At 49.3% G+C, this 17,735-nt stretch overlaps 1 protein-coding gene across 2 annotated transcripts in view; it reads right to left on the bottom strand.

Annotated features, from left to right (window-relative positions):
* The window catches only part of MROH1 (maestro heat like repeat family member 1), a 2,204,128-nt gene that overhangs the window by 664,498 nt on the left and 1,521,895 nt on the right, over nucleotides 1-17,735 (bottom strand). For both annotated transcript variants that reach the window (XM_086966435.1, XM_086966436.1), the window contains exon 28: nucleotides 8,249-8,353. In XM_086966435.1, coding sequence (XP_086822561.1) covers nucleotides 8,249-8,353 — 105 coding nt within the window. The remainder of the gene's footprint in view (nucleotides 1-8,248; nucleotides 8,354-17,735) is intronic.

Genomic DNA, 17,735 nt, shown 5'->3' with positions numbered 1-17,735 from the left:
TTAATCCGGACTGCCACTGTAAGAAGCTCAAGGCCTCAGCTGCCCTACGCAACACCACAGCGTATGAGGCTCCATCCTCCATAGCCACGGTAGGGAGGGGTGGGGGGGGTATGGGGGGGGGGGGGGGAAAGGTATACCAGGGTCTGGGGACGTATACAGACAACTGGCATCACCAAACTCCTCTCTACAGTCTGGCTCTTCCAGCTTGTCTGCCAAAGGGTCAACAGATCCCTCCCAGTCCTCCTAACCTGGCTGCCAGTCAGGGCGAAAGGGAACACCAGGGATGAACAACTGTACAAAATTACCCCCCCGGCGCCGGTCAACGCCAGTCTGGCTCCATAACGAGGGGGAGGACGGGGTAGACGCCGGCCGGAGACATGACCGGCATCAGAAGCGATAGAGGTGTTTTCAGTGGAATCGGAACGGGGAGAGTGTCGTAAGGTCGACTGGCGCCGATACAGATCCAGGCTTGGAACGTTGAGGGCCCTGCAGCACCAGTGCCGGATGCGCAGGCTTTGAAGGCCTAGAGCCCCCAACTGAGTCCATGGGGCCGAAAGGCGCACCGGCAGAGTCTGGCGGCCCAAAGGAGGAGTGGAGAGCTTCATAAAATGCACGAAGCTGGGTAGGAGACGCTCCGGATCCCGGGAAGGGAGGACAGCTCGGAGCTGTCCCAGCTGGCTTCGCGGGCGGAGCCGAAGGATGACAACATTCTGCGTCCCGCCAGCCGATGGACAGGAAAAAAGCGAAGAGCGATGGTGCTTCTTCGCCTTCTTCTTGTGCTTCCACTTACCCGAAGACTTCGATGACGAATGGTGGTGGTGGCTCCGCAATCGGTCCTGCAACCTCCCTCTCAAAGGGGACTTTGAGCGAAGCAGAGCTGACTGCCGGGCCTCCAGAAGCTTTCAGGACTGCTCCGGCAAAGACTTCGGGTTCAAGGAACAACATTTGGAGCACGACCTCATGTCATGTTTGCGCTCCAGGCACGAAAGGCACACGAGGTGAGGGTCAGTAACCAATATCAGTTTGTGACAGGAGTCACAGGGCTTGAAGCCGGGACGAGGGCGGGACATACCTGTGTGCACCAGGAGTCGGAAGACTCAGAAAAAAGGATGTCGACAAAAGTCGAAAAACAGTTAGTCGAAAAGTGACTAAGGGTACAGTTTTCTCCGTATGTGCACTGGCTGATGAAGAAAAACAAAGAACTGACGTCAGTGCCCAGGAGCGGTGCCTAAGTAGATACCGCAATGTCACGATGGTGACCATGACCCTGAACGCATAGTCGACCGAGGGCACCTACCGATCTGCAGGGGTATTGCTGAGAAATAAATTCTCTGGATCCAGTCTGACGCCTCAGGGTAATTCTAAGGTAAGGAATCTATAACTAATAGTCTCTTTCAGATCCACATTTTGAAAGTCCTCAGAAATAATAATTGGAGGAGGCAAGACCTTTTGCCTGGTGGGCTTAGGCGTAACTTGTCCTGCTTGCTCAACAGGGACATGCTAAGGAGGCAGAGGTTGTTGCAGAGCCAACGAAACAGGGAGGTTTACAGATGTTCCCTAAAATGGCAAGGGTCTTCTTCGTCATGAGGATAGCGTTCCTGAAAGGATTCTGGCTGTTATACAATATTCGTATCTGTAAATAAATACTATACTGCCAATTAAGAAGAAGGGTCATTGTCCTCCAGGCCCTCATCATCAGAGTCCTGACATTTGACTTTTAATTGAGAAGGACTATTAGCAAGGCCAAACATACTGTCATTCTCAGACTCCGGAAAGTCAACCAGACGCACCGGGGCCAAGGGAGAAATTTAGAAAAGTCCTGTATTTGCTTTGAAAGTCCTAAACAGATGTTTCCTTCCGTCGACAGTCCCGTTGAAGGTGTCGATGCTGATACCACCACCATTGGCGGAAACAAGGATAGCGTAGTGGACGGGGCGCAGTAGATGGAGATATCCTCGTTGACGGTGAAGATCTTGTTGACTGTGATGGTATCGTCGCCGATGGCACCGTAGTCAAAGTCAACTGCAGTCCTGTCGATGCTGTTGCAGTCGACGTTTTAACTGTTGTCGTCGTAGCTGTCACAGAGGAAACCATTGAAGGTGTATAAATCGCCTCAGATATACCAGCAGCGAGAGCTCTCATCCACAAAGGCGTCGATGGACGAGAATATTGATCCCTCACAGGAGTCAAGGCAGCAGAGACTGGAGCAGAAGATGGTTGTTTTTTGGTTTAAATCAGTTTATTGATTTTTAAAGTTCTCTATACAACAGCTGCCACCTACATCCATAGGCCGGTGGGGAATAATGACAGTTATGTTAATCTAGAGATTAAGAGAAAGTGCAACTGAAACTTATAATAGGAGGGAAAGGGGAAGAGAGGAAAAAGGGAGAGGGGGGAGCTCGACAACCCAGGAAGGCAGACCTCATTTTGAGTGTAATCCCTCAGTAGTTGCGGTCCCTTAGGGCATGGTGTAGTGAGTCATTCCTCCACCTGGACCCCTTGTGTGAGGAGGAGCACGCGCTGGTACATTGGGTAGGTCAATTCCACAAATGTGTTGGCTAAAATCTGCTGGTGGAGCTCCATGTTTTATCAAAGCGTGATAGCATGCCTGCCATCCGTTATTCCATGCACACAAGTTCCCATATCTTATGCAGCCAATTTCAATGGGTCAGGATCGCTTTTCCGCCCCATCTCGATGAAAGAGTCTGCTTAGCCACACCGAGGGCCAAGGCAATAGCCCTTCCCCGACAGGACCTGAGTGGAAAGGTTAGAGCGTTGGGTAGTCCCAGTATTATATAGCTTGGAAATCTGGGTAGTTCCGATTCATGTATTCTATGTCTGAGGATTGCTGACCAGAACTGCTGGATTTTGGGCCAACCCCATAATATATGCGTTAAGGTACCCTCTTGACCACGTTGCCTCCAGCACAGAGTTCCAGCCCCCTCACCACTGCGCAACCCACGCTGGAGTACACCAGTAGTGGACAATTTTGAGGAATATCTCCTTGCTGGAGGTGCTGCGGAGGATGTTCTTGCTCTGTGTATTATGTCTTGCCAGTCTTTAAAAGAAAATTCCCTTTCACATTCATTCTCCCACCTACGCTGTGCAGGTGATTTGTTACGGTGGTGCAGAGCAATAAGAAAGCTAAAGATATCTGAAAGCAATCTTTTATCTGAGTGGCGAGTTACAAACCATTTCTCAAACTAGATCAGCGAGCGGCTAGCATGGGAGCAAATGTTGGGCTGTGTGATCCAGTGCCTCAGAGCCATGTATTGCCATTGACCGTCGGAGGGAAAAACCATATCCTGTGCACAGCTCCTTGAAGTCCATTACTCCCTTCTCATCAAAGAGATATGCCACCCTTTGCCATTAGCTTACTGCCACTTGATATAGCTATCCCCGGACGCTTCCGGGGGGAGTGGCCTATGAAGGGGGTCAGGGGAGACGTTGGCGTAGAGAGGAGTCGTTTTTCTTGTTTTTGTACCTTGTCTCACACCCACATAGTTTACCTCATTATGGGTGAGATGTATGCTCCGACAGGTCAATATTTCTTTGGTAGCCACTGAACCTTCCACACGTGAATCCCTGCGATCGAGAGATCAATAAAGCACCAGTCATTCTCTGATGCAGTTCTGTACCATTCTACCATGTATCGGAGCTGGCCCACTTGGTAGTATCTTTCTAAGTGTGGGACGCAATGCCCGCCATCCTTTTACTTAAGGTATGTCTGGCTGCGTGCCTAATGTGCTTTCTTCCCCTATATAAACTCATGGACGAGATGGTGCAGCTTGGATAAGTCCAAGGCAGGGGGGTGTAATGGGAGAGTCTGCATGACATACAGGACCCGGGAGAGTAATGCCATTTTGATAGCGGCTACTCTACCAAGCAAAGACAATGTGTGCACTGCAAAAGATTATTTTGAAGCCACTTCCTCAGCTTCCTCAGCTATTTTGTGGTGTTTCACCCTCAGTTGTTTTACTGCTCCTGAGATTTTTATCTTTTGGGGTCCCTATGGTGAGAAGAGGAGGGGCTTTCTTTTCTTTTTCTGAAGGAAGAATGGGCTCTTTCCTCTGTCTCAGACCCAGATTTCAAAACAGCTTTTTTCTTCTGAAGCCAGAGGAGCAGTCTTCCTTCCCTATCCTTGAGGGTCTTGGCCGAAAACGTTTGGCAGTATTTGCATTTCCAGACTTATGGTCAGGGTATAGGTAATAGAGAAATTACTTGTGGGGGTCTTTAGAGAAAAGTCTACATTTCCCACAAGTTTTACATGGCCTAAACAACACTTTTTTAATCTGGCATTTTGAAAAGCCACAGAATCAAATACCTTGAGCTGGAAACTGGAGGTCAAAAGTTGAAAAGCCAACTGTCACTGAGCAGAGCCCAGAGAGACTCCCAATCACAAGACGTGCAGTAAGAAATCTGAGGTGTGGTGGCTCTGTGGAGAGGATTACTCGGAGGTCTCTGCTATGATTGGCCGAACTTTGGATATTATAAAATGAGGTTGAAAGAGTACTCAATTGAATTTTTCTTTCTATGGAGGTCTAAGGTAATGTTTTCAGTACTACTATTTATACTGTTACAGTGAGACTCCCACCAACACGACGGGGAAGATTCAAGCTTGTCAATCTATAAAAGATACAATACTGAAGAATCAAGGCGGCTCTTCCTTCCTAGTGATTTGACATCAAAATGTAATGACATTGTCCATTGTGCTGACAAAACAGGTTTGTCTTTAAAACATGTTGTAAATTACTGTACTTGTATATAAAGATTACAACCTTGAAGAAGTCACTGCGTGACGAAACACGTATCAGATGTTATGCCTGGTTTCAATAGGCGCTACGGCCTACAACCATCTGACTTTTGTCTTCAATTTTATAATGAATAATCATGTGGATATAACATTTTTAAACTGTTCTCTTGACTACTATTGGGAGTGCTTTGGTACTACGATCTTACATGTTTGCACAGAGGTACTTGTAGTAATGTGTTTCATGTATCCATGGTAGTAGGATGCTTTTGTACCAATATAGCACCAATTAGATACTTCAACATTTTTTTACAATTGTTGTACATGACAGAAGATGTGCAGTCGACAGCGACAAAACCATAGTACCTGTTCTAATTCTTTGTCCAACGAAGTCCAAGGTGAACAGACGGTAGAAGTGGTTTCAGATCTGAATCTTGTCCCAACAATGAATCTGAAGAGCCACCCACAGGTAAGCCCTTAAGTACCAGAGAGAAAGGGTTGGGACAATTCAGGGATTCCTCCCAGAGGAGGGGCTGGACAGAGGGGAGGATACTCCCATGTCCTTTGTCCAGTTCTGCACCATAGCGGGAGTCAACAGCTCCCTGAACTGGTTCCAACTTGAGTATGCAAGGAGGGCACCAAAAGTGCCCTTCAAAGCAGGCTTGTGGCACTGGCAAGTGCCCTCACCCCAGCCCAATACAATAAGTCCTGTCTTGGAGGTGGTCACACATTCGTGTGACAGGAAACTTATTGTTCTACCTTACCCTGCTTGAGCTCAGCTCAGCCGCAGTAGGGTAGAATTATCTCTGTGGTCGGCAGTAGCACTAGCTTGCTGTTAGGCCCCGAAAGGCTGGTACCAGGTAACAGGGGGCTCCCAGGAGAGCACCACAGTATATGGGATCCTACATCCAACACTGGAATCAGGTTTGGGGTATGATTCCATCATGTTTGATACCAAACATGACCAATTTTGGTGCAGCCAATATACAGTTCGACATCAAGTAATAATTGACTTTATGCCATGTATATGTATTAAATGGCTCACCGCACGTACAAACCATGGAGAATTGACTCCCGGGTTTGTAGGGGGTGTCCTGCTCATGCAGGCTACCCTCACACTTATTACTCAGCACCCTGCCTTCAGTAATGAAAGGCCTGCCTCAGGGTGACATAGGCTTTAAGTGCTGTGACCTCAGATATTAGGAAACTTATATCTGTTGTGAGTGTTGCTAGCACCAGCTCACACAAGCTGCAATGGCAGGCCTGTAGTCACAGTTTGAGTGGTCTCTCCTGGAGGGCATAACACATGCTGCAGCCCAAGAAGACCCCTGGTGTACCTATGCCCTGTGTACCTTAGTACCATATACTAGGGACTTAGAAGGGTACACCACTAGCCAATTGGGAAGGTAACAAATTACTTATCATAGTCAAACTTAGGGAGGGAACACAGTGACTGGGGTCCTGATTAGCAGGATCCAAGTCAGATTAGTCAGAAAACAGAACAACAACAGCAAAAATGAGGGGTAACCATGAGAGCAAAACCCACTTTCCTACACTCACAACGCCCCCACATGGCATAGAACACCTAATCAACAGTCTCAAGAACTATGGCCACATCATCTGGACCCTGATGGACATCTATCTACTGGCTTCCCTTGTTAGCGCACACTATTTTCAAAACAAGCTACATCATCAACAAAACAGTCACAACCAGAACCTCAGCAACAGGTTAACGAGGATAACAATTCTGAAGGCTCTCAAAACACCCATGGTCTGGATACCATAAGAACAGAACTAAGAAATGCAAAAAAGATAAAACAAGGCAACAGTCCATCTTCCATCTACATACTCAGGATATCAGACATCTCGGAAACCCATTTTGACTGCCCAATGCCATAACAGCCCATTTCGGCTCTTAAAAGTAAGTTGCCTGTCCAATCAGACAGTCACTGTATCTTTGGCTTTGATCCTTTACAGCTACCTTTCATCTATGTTTGTGCTATACAAATGTCACAGCCTTGGAGCAAAAGAGGGTTTGGCTTGAGCGCAGTAAGGCTACGCCTACAACTATATGAAACAAACTCAGCTTATTGAGTCTATGATTAAATAGCTTGAGCAGTACTGGCAGTTGTTTTGTTTCATATATATATGTCACAGGCATTCATACATACTGACAGCACCAATACAATGCCACCACTACAAAGTACTGCAGGGCAAACAGATGAGGCTGGAAAGAGATAATGGTTCAACCAGACATTTAGATGCTCTAGTTCAATGCTAGTCTGGCGACAACAGATTAATCTCAAACAGTGTTAGCTTTGCTTGTAGTTTGGATGATGTTATCTGATTAATATGGTGATACTTGTTAGACATTTCCATTGGCCTAATTATTGATACGTTTCAATCAGTCTACAGGTTTCACCTATTAGGATTTGAAAATACACATTCTGTGGACTCAACACCTGGCCATATAATCCTCTGTCCAATGCCACTCGCATTATAATTTTCTGCTGGGTTTCTTAAGCATAATCAATTGCGCCTTGTATAATTTGTTACACCCTTTAGTCTGACTTTGGCTTGTTCCTTTTCAAGGAAACCACTTTGTAGAGTGTAGTTTAGATGATGTGGTAAACCTTATTCAGGATTTCTTTAGAGTTTGTTTTGGGAATTCAACGTTGAGGTTCTGAGCAAACAAATTCCAGTTGGTTCTAACTCCTAACCATGGTTTGAGGAACAGCACTCTTTGTTTACTCTTTTCTGTATTGGAAATGTACATACCTACCCGATAGGAATCACTACAGGAAACTTTGTATGCTTTTTTTGGATTGTTCCCTCCCAAACAAAGAGAATTTTGGTAAATCAAGTTAAAGTATTAGGTTATTCTTCACTCTCTGATAGCAGTCCATACTCCTCATCTCCAGGATACAAGACATAATGGGCAAGCATCATATTTTTGTCTGTCATGATTAACACCCACAAACCAATTTCAGCAGGCCAAAACATCATTAAACATCACCTTCTTGCACCTGTGATTTTAAACATTGAAAGTTAAGTAATCATTGTTAAAACTTAAGAAAAGAAAAGGGAACAAGATAATAAAAGCATATAAACAAACTTGAATGACTGATGGAACAGTTAAACATGGCCTCAACACTTATGGAAAAGTCAAAACACCTGAGCAAAATAAAGTAAATTGAATTGGTTTGCGATGAGTGGTACAAATGAGGTGTTCAATCACTCGCAGTAAGAGGTAATAAAGCTTCTTCAACACTGGTGATGAGTGGTGCCAGCCAGTGCAAAGTATCACAATGTGACCATAAATCACTGTAAGTGGCTAGAAGAAGATATCATTAGTAAAGCAGCAGTGGAGGTTGCCTAGTTTGCATTGGGCTTCATGCTCCATGGCAAATAGGGTATTTAATGCATCTGCTGGAAGAATATTATGCATTACAAGCTCAGAGACAAATGTACAAACAGGAAGGGCGTGTATGCACTTACGTTGACATTAAGTTTATGCAGGTAGAATTCCAGAAGGGCTGCACTGACATCCACTGCTCTCTCACGTTCATATTCTTTTGTCGACTTGATCCATACGCCCAAATGCTATGAATAATAGTAAGAGATATCAAAATCACAAACACAACAAGTTTGAAGTCACTATGCCTTTTCAACTTCTAAAGAAAGAAATAGCATGCATGTCAAAGTAGATGACAAGAACCTCAAAAGAAATCCACCTGTTGGAATGCTCTTATAAGAACGGCTTATAAAGTTCTTGACCTAAAGAACCATACTTTTAGAAACAGAACTCAACCAAAGTGATAGTCCCTAGGTATGTTCAGAGTGATTTAAAGAGTTCTCAGTATGTAACTGGCGGATTCTTTTTTTGAGCCAAATTTCACACATACAGGTAATAATTCTACAATCATTACCATGCAATAAACCTCATTTTCACTACTCCCTGCTTTACATTCAGCATTAATGGACCCCGCATGGCCTTAATGACAAGGCTGCCTTCACACAACCCAAATTTAGGATCTTTTTAACATTAACCTTTGTCATGTTGATGCTCTTACTTACACTTTAAAGAAACAATTTCCGTAGTTTGATGCTGTTAGGACAGGATTAGGTGAGAACCCAAAAATGTCAAGAACTCCATCTTTGCATGGGACAACTGCAATGAACAGTTAATGACTGGTCTCAGTGTCGTGCTATAAAAGTAGTGACGGTAAACACATTATTGGGACTACAACGTACAGGCTTTACACTGTCTAGAGATGGAAGATTCTGACTAATAATACCAAGTAACAATATTTCTAGCAGAGACGAACAAGTTACTTACCTTCAATAACACCTTATCTGTTAGAGACTATATCTAGCCGCAGATTCCTTACCTTTGAATTTACTGAGGTGTCAGACTGGATCTGGAAGATTCTGAGCATACCCATGCGCGCTGGTAGGTGGCTTTGATCGGATCTGCGTGTGTCATTGGCGTTTGCAGCGCCGGAAGTGATGTTGCGATACCTATAGAGGCGCCACCTACCTGTGAGGATGTCAGTTTCTTTTCACTACTTTCTACACCAGAATTGCAGAGCCATTAAGTGTTCTGACCACTGGTGTGTAAAACTAGGGCCCTGGAGGGGTCAGCCCTATCCCTAGTAATCTAGAAAGAGAGACAGACAGTCCGAAAGAGTGCCTCGAGCAAGGCACTGCTGGGCAAGGTAAAGAATGAAGAGCAAGACTTCAGAAAGAGGGGCAGAAGCAATCAATCAATCAATCAGTGAATTTGTACTGTGCGCTACTCACCCGCTAGGGTCTCAAGGCGCTGGGGGGAGGGGGAGTTGCTACTGCTCGAACAGCCAGGTCTTGAGTTGTTTCCTGAAGGAGAGTTGGTCCTGGGTCCGCCGTAGTTGGGAGGGAGTTCCATGTCTTGGCCGCCAGGTAGGAGAAGGATCTTCCTCCGGCGGTGGTTCTGCGAATTCGTGGGACGATGGCGAGGGCGAGGCTGGCGGAACGGAGCTGGCGGGTGGGGGTGTAGAATTTCAGGAGGCTGTTGAGGTATTTGGGGTCCATGTCGTGGAGAGCCTTGTGTGCGTGGGTGAGGAGTCTGAACGTGATCCTCTTGCTGACGGGGAGCCAGTGCAGGTCTCTCAGATGGGCAGAGATCTGGCTGTTACAGGAGATGTCCAGAATGAGTCGTTCTGATTCCGTTGGGAGTCTTTTCTGGAGTTTGGCTGAGGTGCCAGCGTAGAGGGTGTTCCCGTAGTCCAGTCGGCTGGTGACGAGGGCCTGGGTGACCGTCTTCCTGGTTTCGGTGGGGATCCACCAGAAGATCTTTCGGATATTGCGCAGGGTGTTGAAACAGGATGACGAGACGTTGTTGACTTGCTTTGGTCATCATGAGGGAGGAGTCCAGGATGAAGCCCAGGTTGCGTGCATGGTCCGTTGGCTTGGGGGCGGTGCCCAGGGCAGGGGGCCACCAGGAGTCGTTCCAGGCAGAATGGGATGGTCCCAGGATGAGGACTTCCGTCTTGTCTGAGTTCAGTTTCAGACGGCTGAGCTTCATCCATTCCGTGACGTCTTTTATTCCTTCCTGGAGGCGGCTCTGGCGGTGGTGGGGTCGTTAGTGAGAGAGAGGATCACCAGGGTGTCGTCTGCGTAGGAGATGATGTTTAGGTTGTGTTGGCGTGCGATGGCTGCGAGGGGGCTCATGTAGATGTTGAAGAGGCTGGGGCTGAGCGAGGAGACTTGCGGAACGCCGCAGATGACTTTGGTGGCCGTGGATCGGAACGGGGGGAGGCGAACTCTCTGGGTTCTTCCGGTGAGGAACAAGATGATGCACTCCAGGGCCGTTCCTTGGATTCCGGTGTTGCTGAGGCGCTGTATTAGGGTGCGGTGGCATACGGCGTCAAAGGCTGCTGAGAGGTCTAGGAGGATGAGGGCAGCTGTTTCCCCGTTGTCGAGCAGGGACCTGATGTCGTCGGTGGCTGCGATGAGGGCAGTCTCGGTGCTGTGGTTTGCTCGGAAACCGGACTGTGAGGGGTCGAGGGATCCGTTTGTCTCGAGGAAGGCGGAGAGTTGTTTGTTGACGGTCTTCTCGATGACTTTGGCAGTAAAAGGGAGGAGCGAGATGGGGCGGAAGTTCTTGAGGTCCGTGGTGGGTTTCTTCAGGAGGGCGCTGAGCTTGGCATGTTTCCAGCTCTCCGGGAAGGTGGCGGATGCGAAAGAGCTGTTAATGATGTCCCGGAGTTGGGGTGCGATGATGGAGTCGGCTTTGTTGAAGATCTGGTGTGGACAGGGGTCGGTTGGGGAGCCGGAGTGGATGGTGTTCATCGTGCGGGTGGTGTCTTCGGTGCTGACCCGGGTCCAGGTGCAGAGGGTGGTGGTAGGGGGTGCTGATTTGGTGGTTGGGTGCGTGGTCTGTGCGCCGAAGCTGTTGTGTATGTCAGCGATCTTGCAGTGAAAGAACGCGGCGAGTGAGTCGCAGAGATCTTGCGAGGGTGTGATGTCGTTGTTGCAGGAGCTGGGGTTGGAGAGCTCTTTAACGATGCAGAAGAGCTCCTTGCTGTTGTGGGTGTTGTTGTCCAGTCGTTCCTTGAATGTTGTTCTTTTGGTGGTTCGGATCAGCTGGTGGTGTTTGCGGATGGCGTTCTTGAGGGCTGTCATGTTTTCTGTTGTCTGGTCGTGGCGCCAGGCTTTCGCGAGGGTGCGGCAGGTCTTCTTGGAGTTTTTGAGGTCGTTGGTGAACCACAAGGCTTTCTTGCCGCTGGGTCTGCTGGGAGGGTTCTTCAGTGGTGAGAGTTCATCAGCGCAGTTGGTGAGCCACTGTGTGAGGTTGCGGGCTGCTTCGTTGGGGTCCCTCGTGTTGATGGGAGGGTGCTGGCTGAGGGAGGTGGTGAGTTGGTCAGTGGTGATCTTGGACCGGCTTCTGCGGGGAACCTGTTGTGGATGGTGGTGGGTCGTGTAGGAAGGTACATCCTGACTATGGTTGCCCCCAACTTTTTGCCCTGTGTTTTAGCTGGTTTTGGACATAGTCGACCTGGGACCCTGCCAATCAGGACCACAGGCCTACTGCTCTCTCTTTAAAATGGATTCCATGTACCCTAGGTACATTTCCAATTGGTACTGGGCCACCTTATCAGACCCCGTAACGCAGGGCATAGGTGTACCCAGGGCCGCCAGGGGCTGCAGCATGTATTATGCCACCCCTGGCTGGCCTCCTAAATTTGACACAACTGGCTGCATGACAGCTGGGGCGAAGTCGTGTAATCACCCTTTGCTTTAGGTATAGTAGCTCTATATCTAACCATACAATGGACACCCGAGTTCCTATCAGTCACTCCTATGGCAGGCCTTGACAATCCTAAAGGCAGAGTGCGTGGGCTCGTGTGAACTGTGTTCTGGCCCGAGCCGAGCCGGTTGCAGCTTGCGGAGCAAAGACCCAATGGCTGTTCCATGATAACGCGTACCACATCGGTAACTTCGGTGTCGCGTTATCAAGACATGTCGAGTAAGGTGTCATACGAATCGGGGTGCTGCCCTCTCACCAACCCTGGCGACGAGGTTAGCATTCCGCCCTTCTAGAGGGACACGACATGTACGTAACTGTGAACCCCGGTTAAAGTTAACGAAAGCCTCAGCTCCACAAAATGGATGCTGCCACCACAGACACGAGTCTGACCTCCTGCTGCTGGGAGTCCTTCCAGCGAGGAGCGCTTGGACAAAGGGTTTCCTGTCGAGGGCGGTGTTCGCACCGTCCCAGACAGGGTTTGTGTATTCTGGGTAGGTAGGGCTTTTGCGAGAAGGTGACTGCGGAGTGGCACCCCGGTGCTCACTACGCATCTGCCGGTTAGAACCAGTTCCAGGGGCGACAGCCCTGGCCTGGGGAAAGTCCGGCAGGGGAGAGGGGTGTAACTACCCCCCTTCCTGGTCCCACCCTTAGGGCAGGACCTAGTCATGTACCCACCCCTTCCTTTAGGATAAAGGCCGGAGCGGGGACCCTTCCAGATTAGATCATCTTTGAATCAAGAACTACTTTCTACGAAAGGACACTCAAGACTCTTCTCAAGATTTCTCCCTTGTGACTAAGGAGTAGTCACCCTGCATCAGCGGGCACCATCTAAGAACTCTGCGGTTTGCTGCAAGTCCTTCCTCAAGGAATCCGACGGCCCAGCTCGACGAGAACCGGCTTCCCTGGCACCTCTGACCTCTACCCACGTCATCAGCTCAGCTGTGATCTGTGGGTGCGACGAGACCTCGAGGGACCGGCCATCATCAGAACCTGCACGCTCTTAACCAGCACGACCATCGAGGTAAACTCTCTGGTGAGTGCTCTGGGGTCCGAGAAGCCCCGACCCTGAGCCGCTCCAGCACCGAAGTGCAGTCTCCCAGCATCTCCACGATCTGCGTGGGGCCCTTCTGCTCGCTGCTCAGCACGTTGTCTGGTCACTAGCCGCTGGCTTGTGTCCTTCCTTGACGACGACCGACAAACATCACTGCTGGTCTGGTTGCTCCAGACTGGCCCTTGCTTCCATCTTTGCAAGAAGCATCCCGGACCCTCCTGGTCCACTCAAGACGCCATCTTAGGCCCACCACGTGGCCCTGAGATCTGCCAAGGCTTGTTGCCCCATCCTGGGCCCAGCGACGCCGACAGCATCATCCTTCGTGGGACAGCTCGCACCTCCACCGTGGTCGCCGACAACGCCTCCTGGTCCGTGAGACTGCAGAGCCTAGCGTCGCCCACTCACCTGGTCGAGGTGACGGCCAACCGGTGCCTTCCTGGTACCCTCTGACTACTGGCTAGTAGTACGAACTTGGTCCCCTCTGCTTTCAGGTTTCATCAATCTCCGATCCAGGCTTGGATCTCTACGAACTATTCATCACTGGTCGCCGGCCAGCAACTCCTTTTCTTCCGGCTCCTGGCTCGTCAGCGAAGACCCCGACGCCTGTAAGACTTGTGCAGCCGCAGCCCTCGTGGCTAGGTAACTCGGCATTTCGGTGCCTGCATAGCCTCTTTACTCTAGGGTCCCGAGTCCCTCGCTTCCGACTTGCCTTATCGGGTCCGCCCGAGACCTTAACCTTGCCGTGTCCTCGGACACTTGTTTTAATTGTGCACTTGAAGTATTTGCTGAAGAGATTTGGTTTGTGCTTAGTACCCTGTCCTCATAAAGAGTACAGGGCTGTTGTGATTCTTAATAAATATACTGTTTATTTTCATAACACTTGTGTGGTGTCCTTTCACTGGGTGTTCAAGGGGTACATGTGTGGTAAACAGCTGGCTTAACGCGCCCTCTCGAGTCTTTAGCCTTAGACTGCTCGTATCCACGCTACTAGGATAGCTGGTCTATAGGTTGACTTACAACCAAACACCATAAGGGTCGTTGGAACGATACATAGCGGTCGCTAGAATAGCGAACGTTGCATATCGGGCCAACTTCTCACATTGGTGAGCAGCGGGTGGGATTTGAGCTTGCTGTTGTTTTACCACACGTATCCTAAGAATATCTTGTTGAAAGATCGCACAAGTACTGTTAGTACATATAACTAAAAGCTTAGAATACTCTGAGTTCTACTGAACCAGCTGTTGTAGCTCCTCAAGGCTTAGCACACCTTGGCTACAACTCTTAGCAAGGGAACAGTAGGTAAACACATAGTGTAGGTAGGTGCATCACTTACACCACACTAGAAACAGTATGCCGGACAAAGGAGGAAACTCTGAGTCTCCCCTTGTGTCAGTTGACCCTCCACAGGTCATCCCTTCAGGGTATACTGTGCTGAGCTTCAAGGAGTTAAGACGGCTGTGTCACTCCAGGAAGATTCAGCAGGGGTCTAACCCCACAACGTCCTTTCTGATTGGTCTCTTGGAGACTTATGATGCCAGAAGAGCTGAGAAACTTCGTAGCTCTTCTAATCCAGAAGGAGACATGCCTCCCCTTGAGGGAACCCGGGACGATCCTGACCTCATCCACCTCGCAACTGAGAACGAAGATGGGGAGGAGGAGGAGGAGGAGGATCTCTCTGGGGACGAGGCAGATAAGGGACAGGTAGAAGTCGTCAGACTAACACGGTCCAACTTAAGCAAACATGATAGTGGTACTGGGGGAACCCCGGCGCTACTGTCAGGTCCGCTTAACATTGGGAATGGACGAGCCAGATCTCTGTCAAGAGGCTCTGGCAGATCCCTTCAAACCAATGGCTCTCACAACTCTTCTCAAAGAGGGATGACGTCCCCTCAGAGGAGAGTGTACGAAGCTAAGGAAAGGGCAGCTAATCTGAGGATCGAAAGGGAAGAACTTGCCCTGGCCAAAGAAAAGCTTGCCTTTGCTAGAGAGCAACAGTTAAGTGGGGTAGTCCCCACTGGTGGCAGCAATGTACCTAGTAATAGGGAAAAGAGTTTCGATACGAAACACCTTGGGAAGATAGTGCCCCCCTTTAAACAAGGGGACGACATCCACAAATGGATTACTGCTCTGGAGAGGGCCTGCACTGTGCAAGGTGTACCCCAGAGTCAGTGGGCAGCTATCTTGTGGCTCTCCTTTGAAGGAAAAGGAAGAGACAAGCTCCTCACCACAAGGGTGGAGGATGCGAACAATTACCAAGTCTTGAAAAATACACTCGTTGAAGGGTTCGGCCTAACCACTGAGCAGTACAGGGTGCTGTTCAGGGATACCCAGAAAACGCAGTCTCAAGATTGGTCTGACTTTGTCGATTGTGCCACTAAGGCTTTTGAAGGCTGGCTACTGGGTAGTAAGGTTACTGATTTTAAAGGATTGTATAATCTGATTATGAGGGAGCAAATCTTAAATAATTGTCAGAACCAGCTATTACATCAGCACCTGGTAGACTCTGAGTTGACCTCTCCACAGGAATTGGGTAAGAGGGCAGACAAATGGGTCAGAACCAGGGTTAGGCCTAAAAACCAGGGTGGTGACCAGAAAAAGGAATCGACCAAGCCTCAAGAGAAGGGTGGGGATAAATCCACAGAGAAGACTTCCCAAGGGCCCCAAAACTCCAACAAGGGTGGTGGGTCCCAGAACACTCCTTCAGAACAGAAGAAACCTTATTGCCATACCTGTAAACAGGTGGGCCATTACAAAAGTGATGCCAAGTGCCCTAAAAATAGCAATAAGGAAAACATACCCCCAAGTAATACTCCTAGACCTCCTGTTACCACTAGTGGTAATCCCCCAGGTGGTGGGAGTGCCCCCAAGAATGTGGTGGGCATTACTTTGGGAAATCAGGAGGACTATGGCCTAGCCAGGTTCCCTGACCACACTCTTGTCTGTGAGACTGGCATGGGGGTTGCCAACTTCACTACTGGACCCCACATTTTGGGCAAGTATAGACAAGAAGTTTTAGTGAATGGTCAGAAAGTTGAGGCATTCAGAGACACAGGGGCCAGCCTCACCATGGTGAGTGACCATCTGGTCCCCTCTGCTCAACTGACCCCTGGTTTTACTTATCAGGTGACAGACATTCATGGAATGAAGAGAAGGCATCCCATGGCAGTAGTCAAGCTCAGCTGGGGTAATGTCACAGGGCCCATGAGAGTGGCAGTGACAGATAACCTACCTGTAGATTGCTTACTGGGGAATGACCTGGAACTCTCAGCATGGGCTGAGGTGGAGCAAGAAACTCATTCCAGAATGATAGGCCTATCCAGACAGGTTAGTGGGGCAGTAATAGCTACAGCCCCCGTCCAAGCACCATTCCTCCCTGAAAAGGTTGGAAGGGCAGTGGTAGCCACTGCCCAGGCTCAGACAGAATTTCCAGAGCAGGATAGGAGGGCTGTGACAGTCACAGCCCAAACACAAACTGAGTGCCCTCCTGAAAAGGTTGGCAAGGTTGAAATGGTCTCAGCCTCTACTCAGACAGATAGTGAGGTTGTGAAGCCTGAAACAATGGATCACTCCACTCAAACAGAGAGCATTGAGGAGGAAGAAGAGTCTTCCCCCTCCCAGACACTAGGTGAGAGCCAGCCTCCTCAGGGAACTGACTCTACCCCTGTTGAAGGAACTGCCCCAGAGGTAGTCAGGCCTAGCCTGGCAGAGCCCCTGATGGTAGTGGACCCTTCCCAGGTGGGACCCAGTCTGGAGCAGGTAAACTGCAACTCTCTACCCTGCCTCAGTCAGCCCAGGGCTGAAGAGGACAGGGAGGCCAGTGGTGGACCCCAAAGGGCCCCCTGTCCAAAAGAACCCCTTAATCAAAAGATTAGGATCACTGAAGCTGGTAAACCTAGCCAAGTGAAAATGAAACAGACTCCTGAGGGATCCCCCTTAAAAGTAGTTAGGGAACTCCCACAGCTGGACACTGTTGGGCACAGCCAAACATGGGGCCTAAAAACCCCAGACCTGACCTGTCCCCCCAGTAAGCCAAACAGAGGGACTCAGCCTCCAGCTTTAGGTAGCCAGAGGCTGACCCTGAGAGCTCAGTGCATCTCAGCTAAAGAAAGGAAGGCACACATGATGGATGGTGATTGGAGGAAGTTGAGCCCAAAGGTAGAGGAGCCTCACTTCAGTACTCCATCCCAGCATCAGCCTTCTTCTTTCCCCAGACACACCAGAGACAGAGATTCCCTATGGTGGAGACCCTCAGATGCTCTTAGGGTGAGGGGTTGCCTAGTGGACCATGACACAGGGGGAAACCAAGCCAGAGCTGGTCCTTCCTTATATGGCCACTTAGGTAATAGAGGCTTACCTGGACAAGGATAGCCTTATCTCCTTTCGTTTGGGGGGGGGGGGGGGTTGTGTAGGAAGGTACATCCTGACTATGGTTGCCCCCAACTTTTTGCCCTGTGTTTTAGCTGGTTTTGGACATAGTCGACCTGGGACCCTGCCAATCAGGACCCCAGGCCTACTGCTCTCTCTTTAAAATGGATCCCATGTACCCTAGGTACATTTCCAATTGGTACTGGGCCACCTTATCAGACCCCGTAACGCAGGGCATAGGTGTACCCAGGGCCGCCAGGGGCTGCAGCATGTATTATGCC

This window comes from Lissotriton vulgaris, chromosome 4_1 (assembly GCF_964263255.1).
Source record: "Lissotriton vulgaris chromosome 4_1, aLisVul1.2, whole genome shotgun sequence".
Classification (NCBI taxonomy): domain Eukaryota; kingdom Metazoa; phylum Chordata; class Amphibia; order Caudata; family Salamandridae; genus Lissotriton; species Lissotriton vulgaris.
Note: the sequence above shows the minus strand (reverse complement) of the source record. Positions and strands in the feature narration are given on the sequence as shown.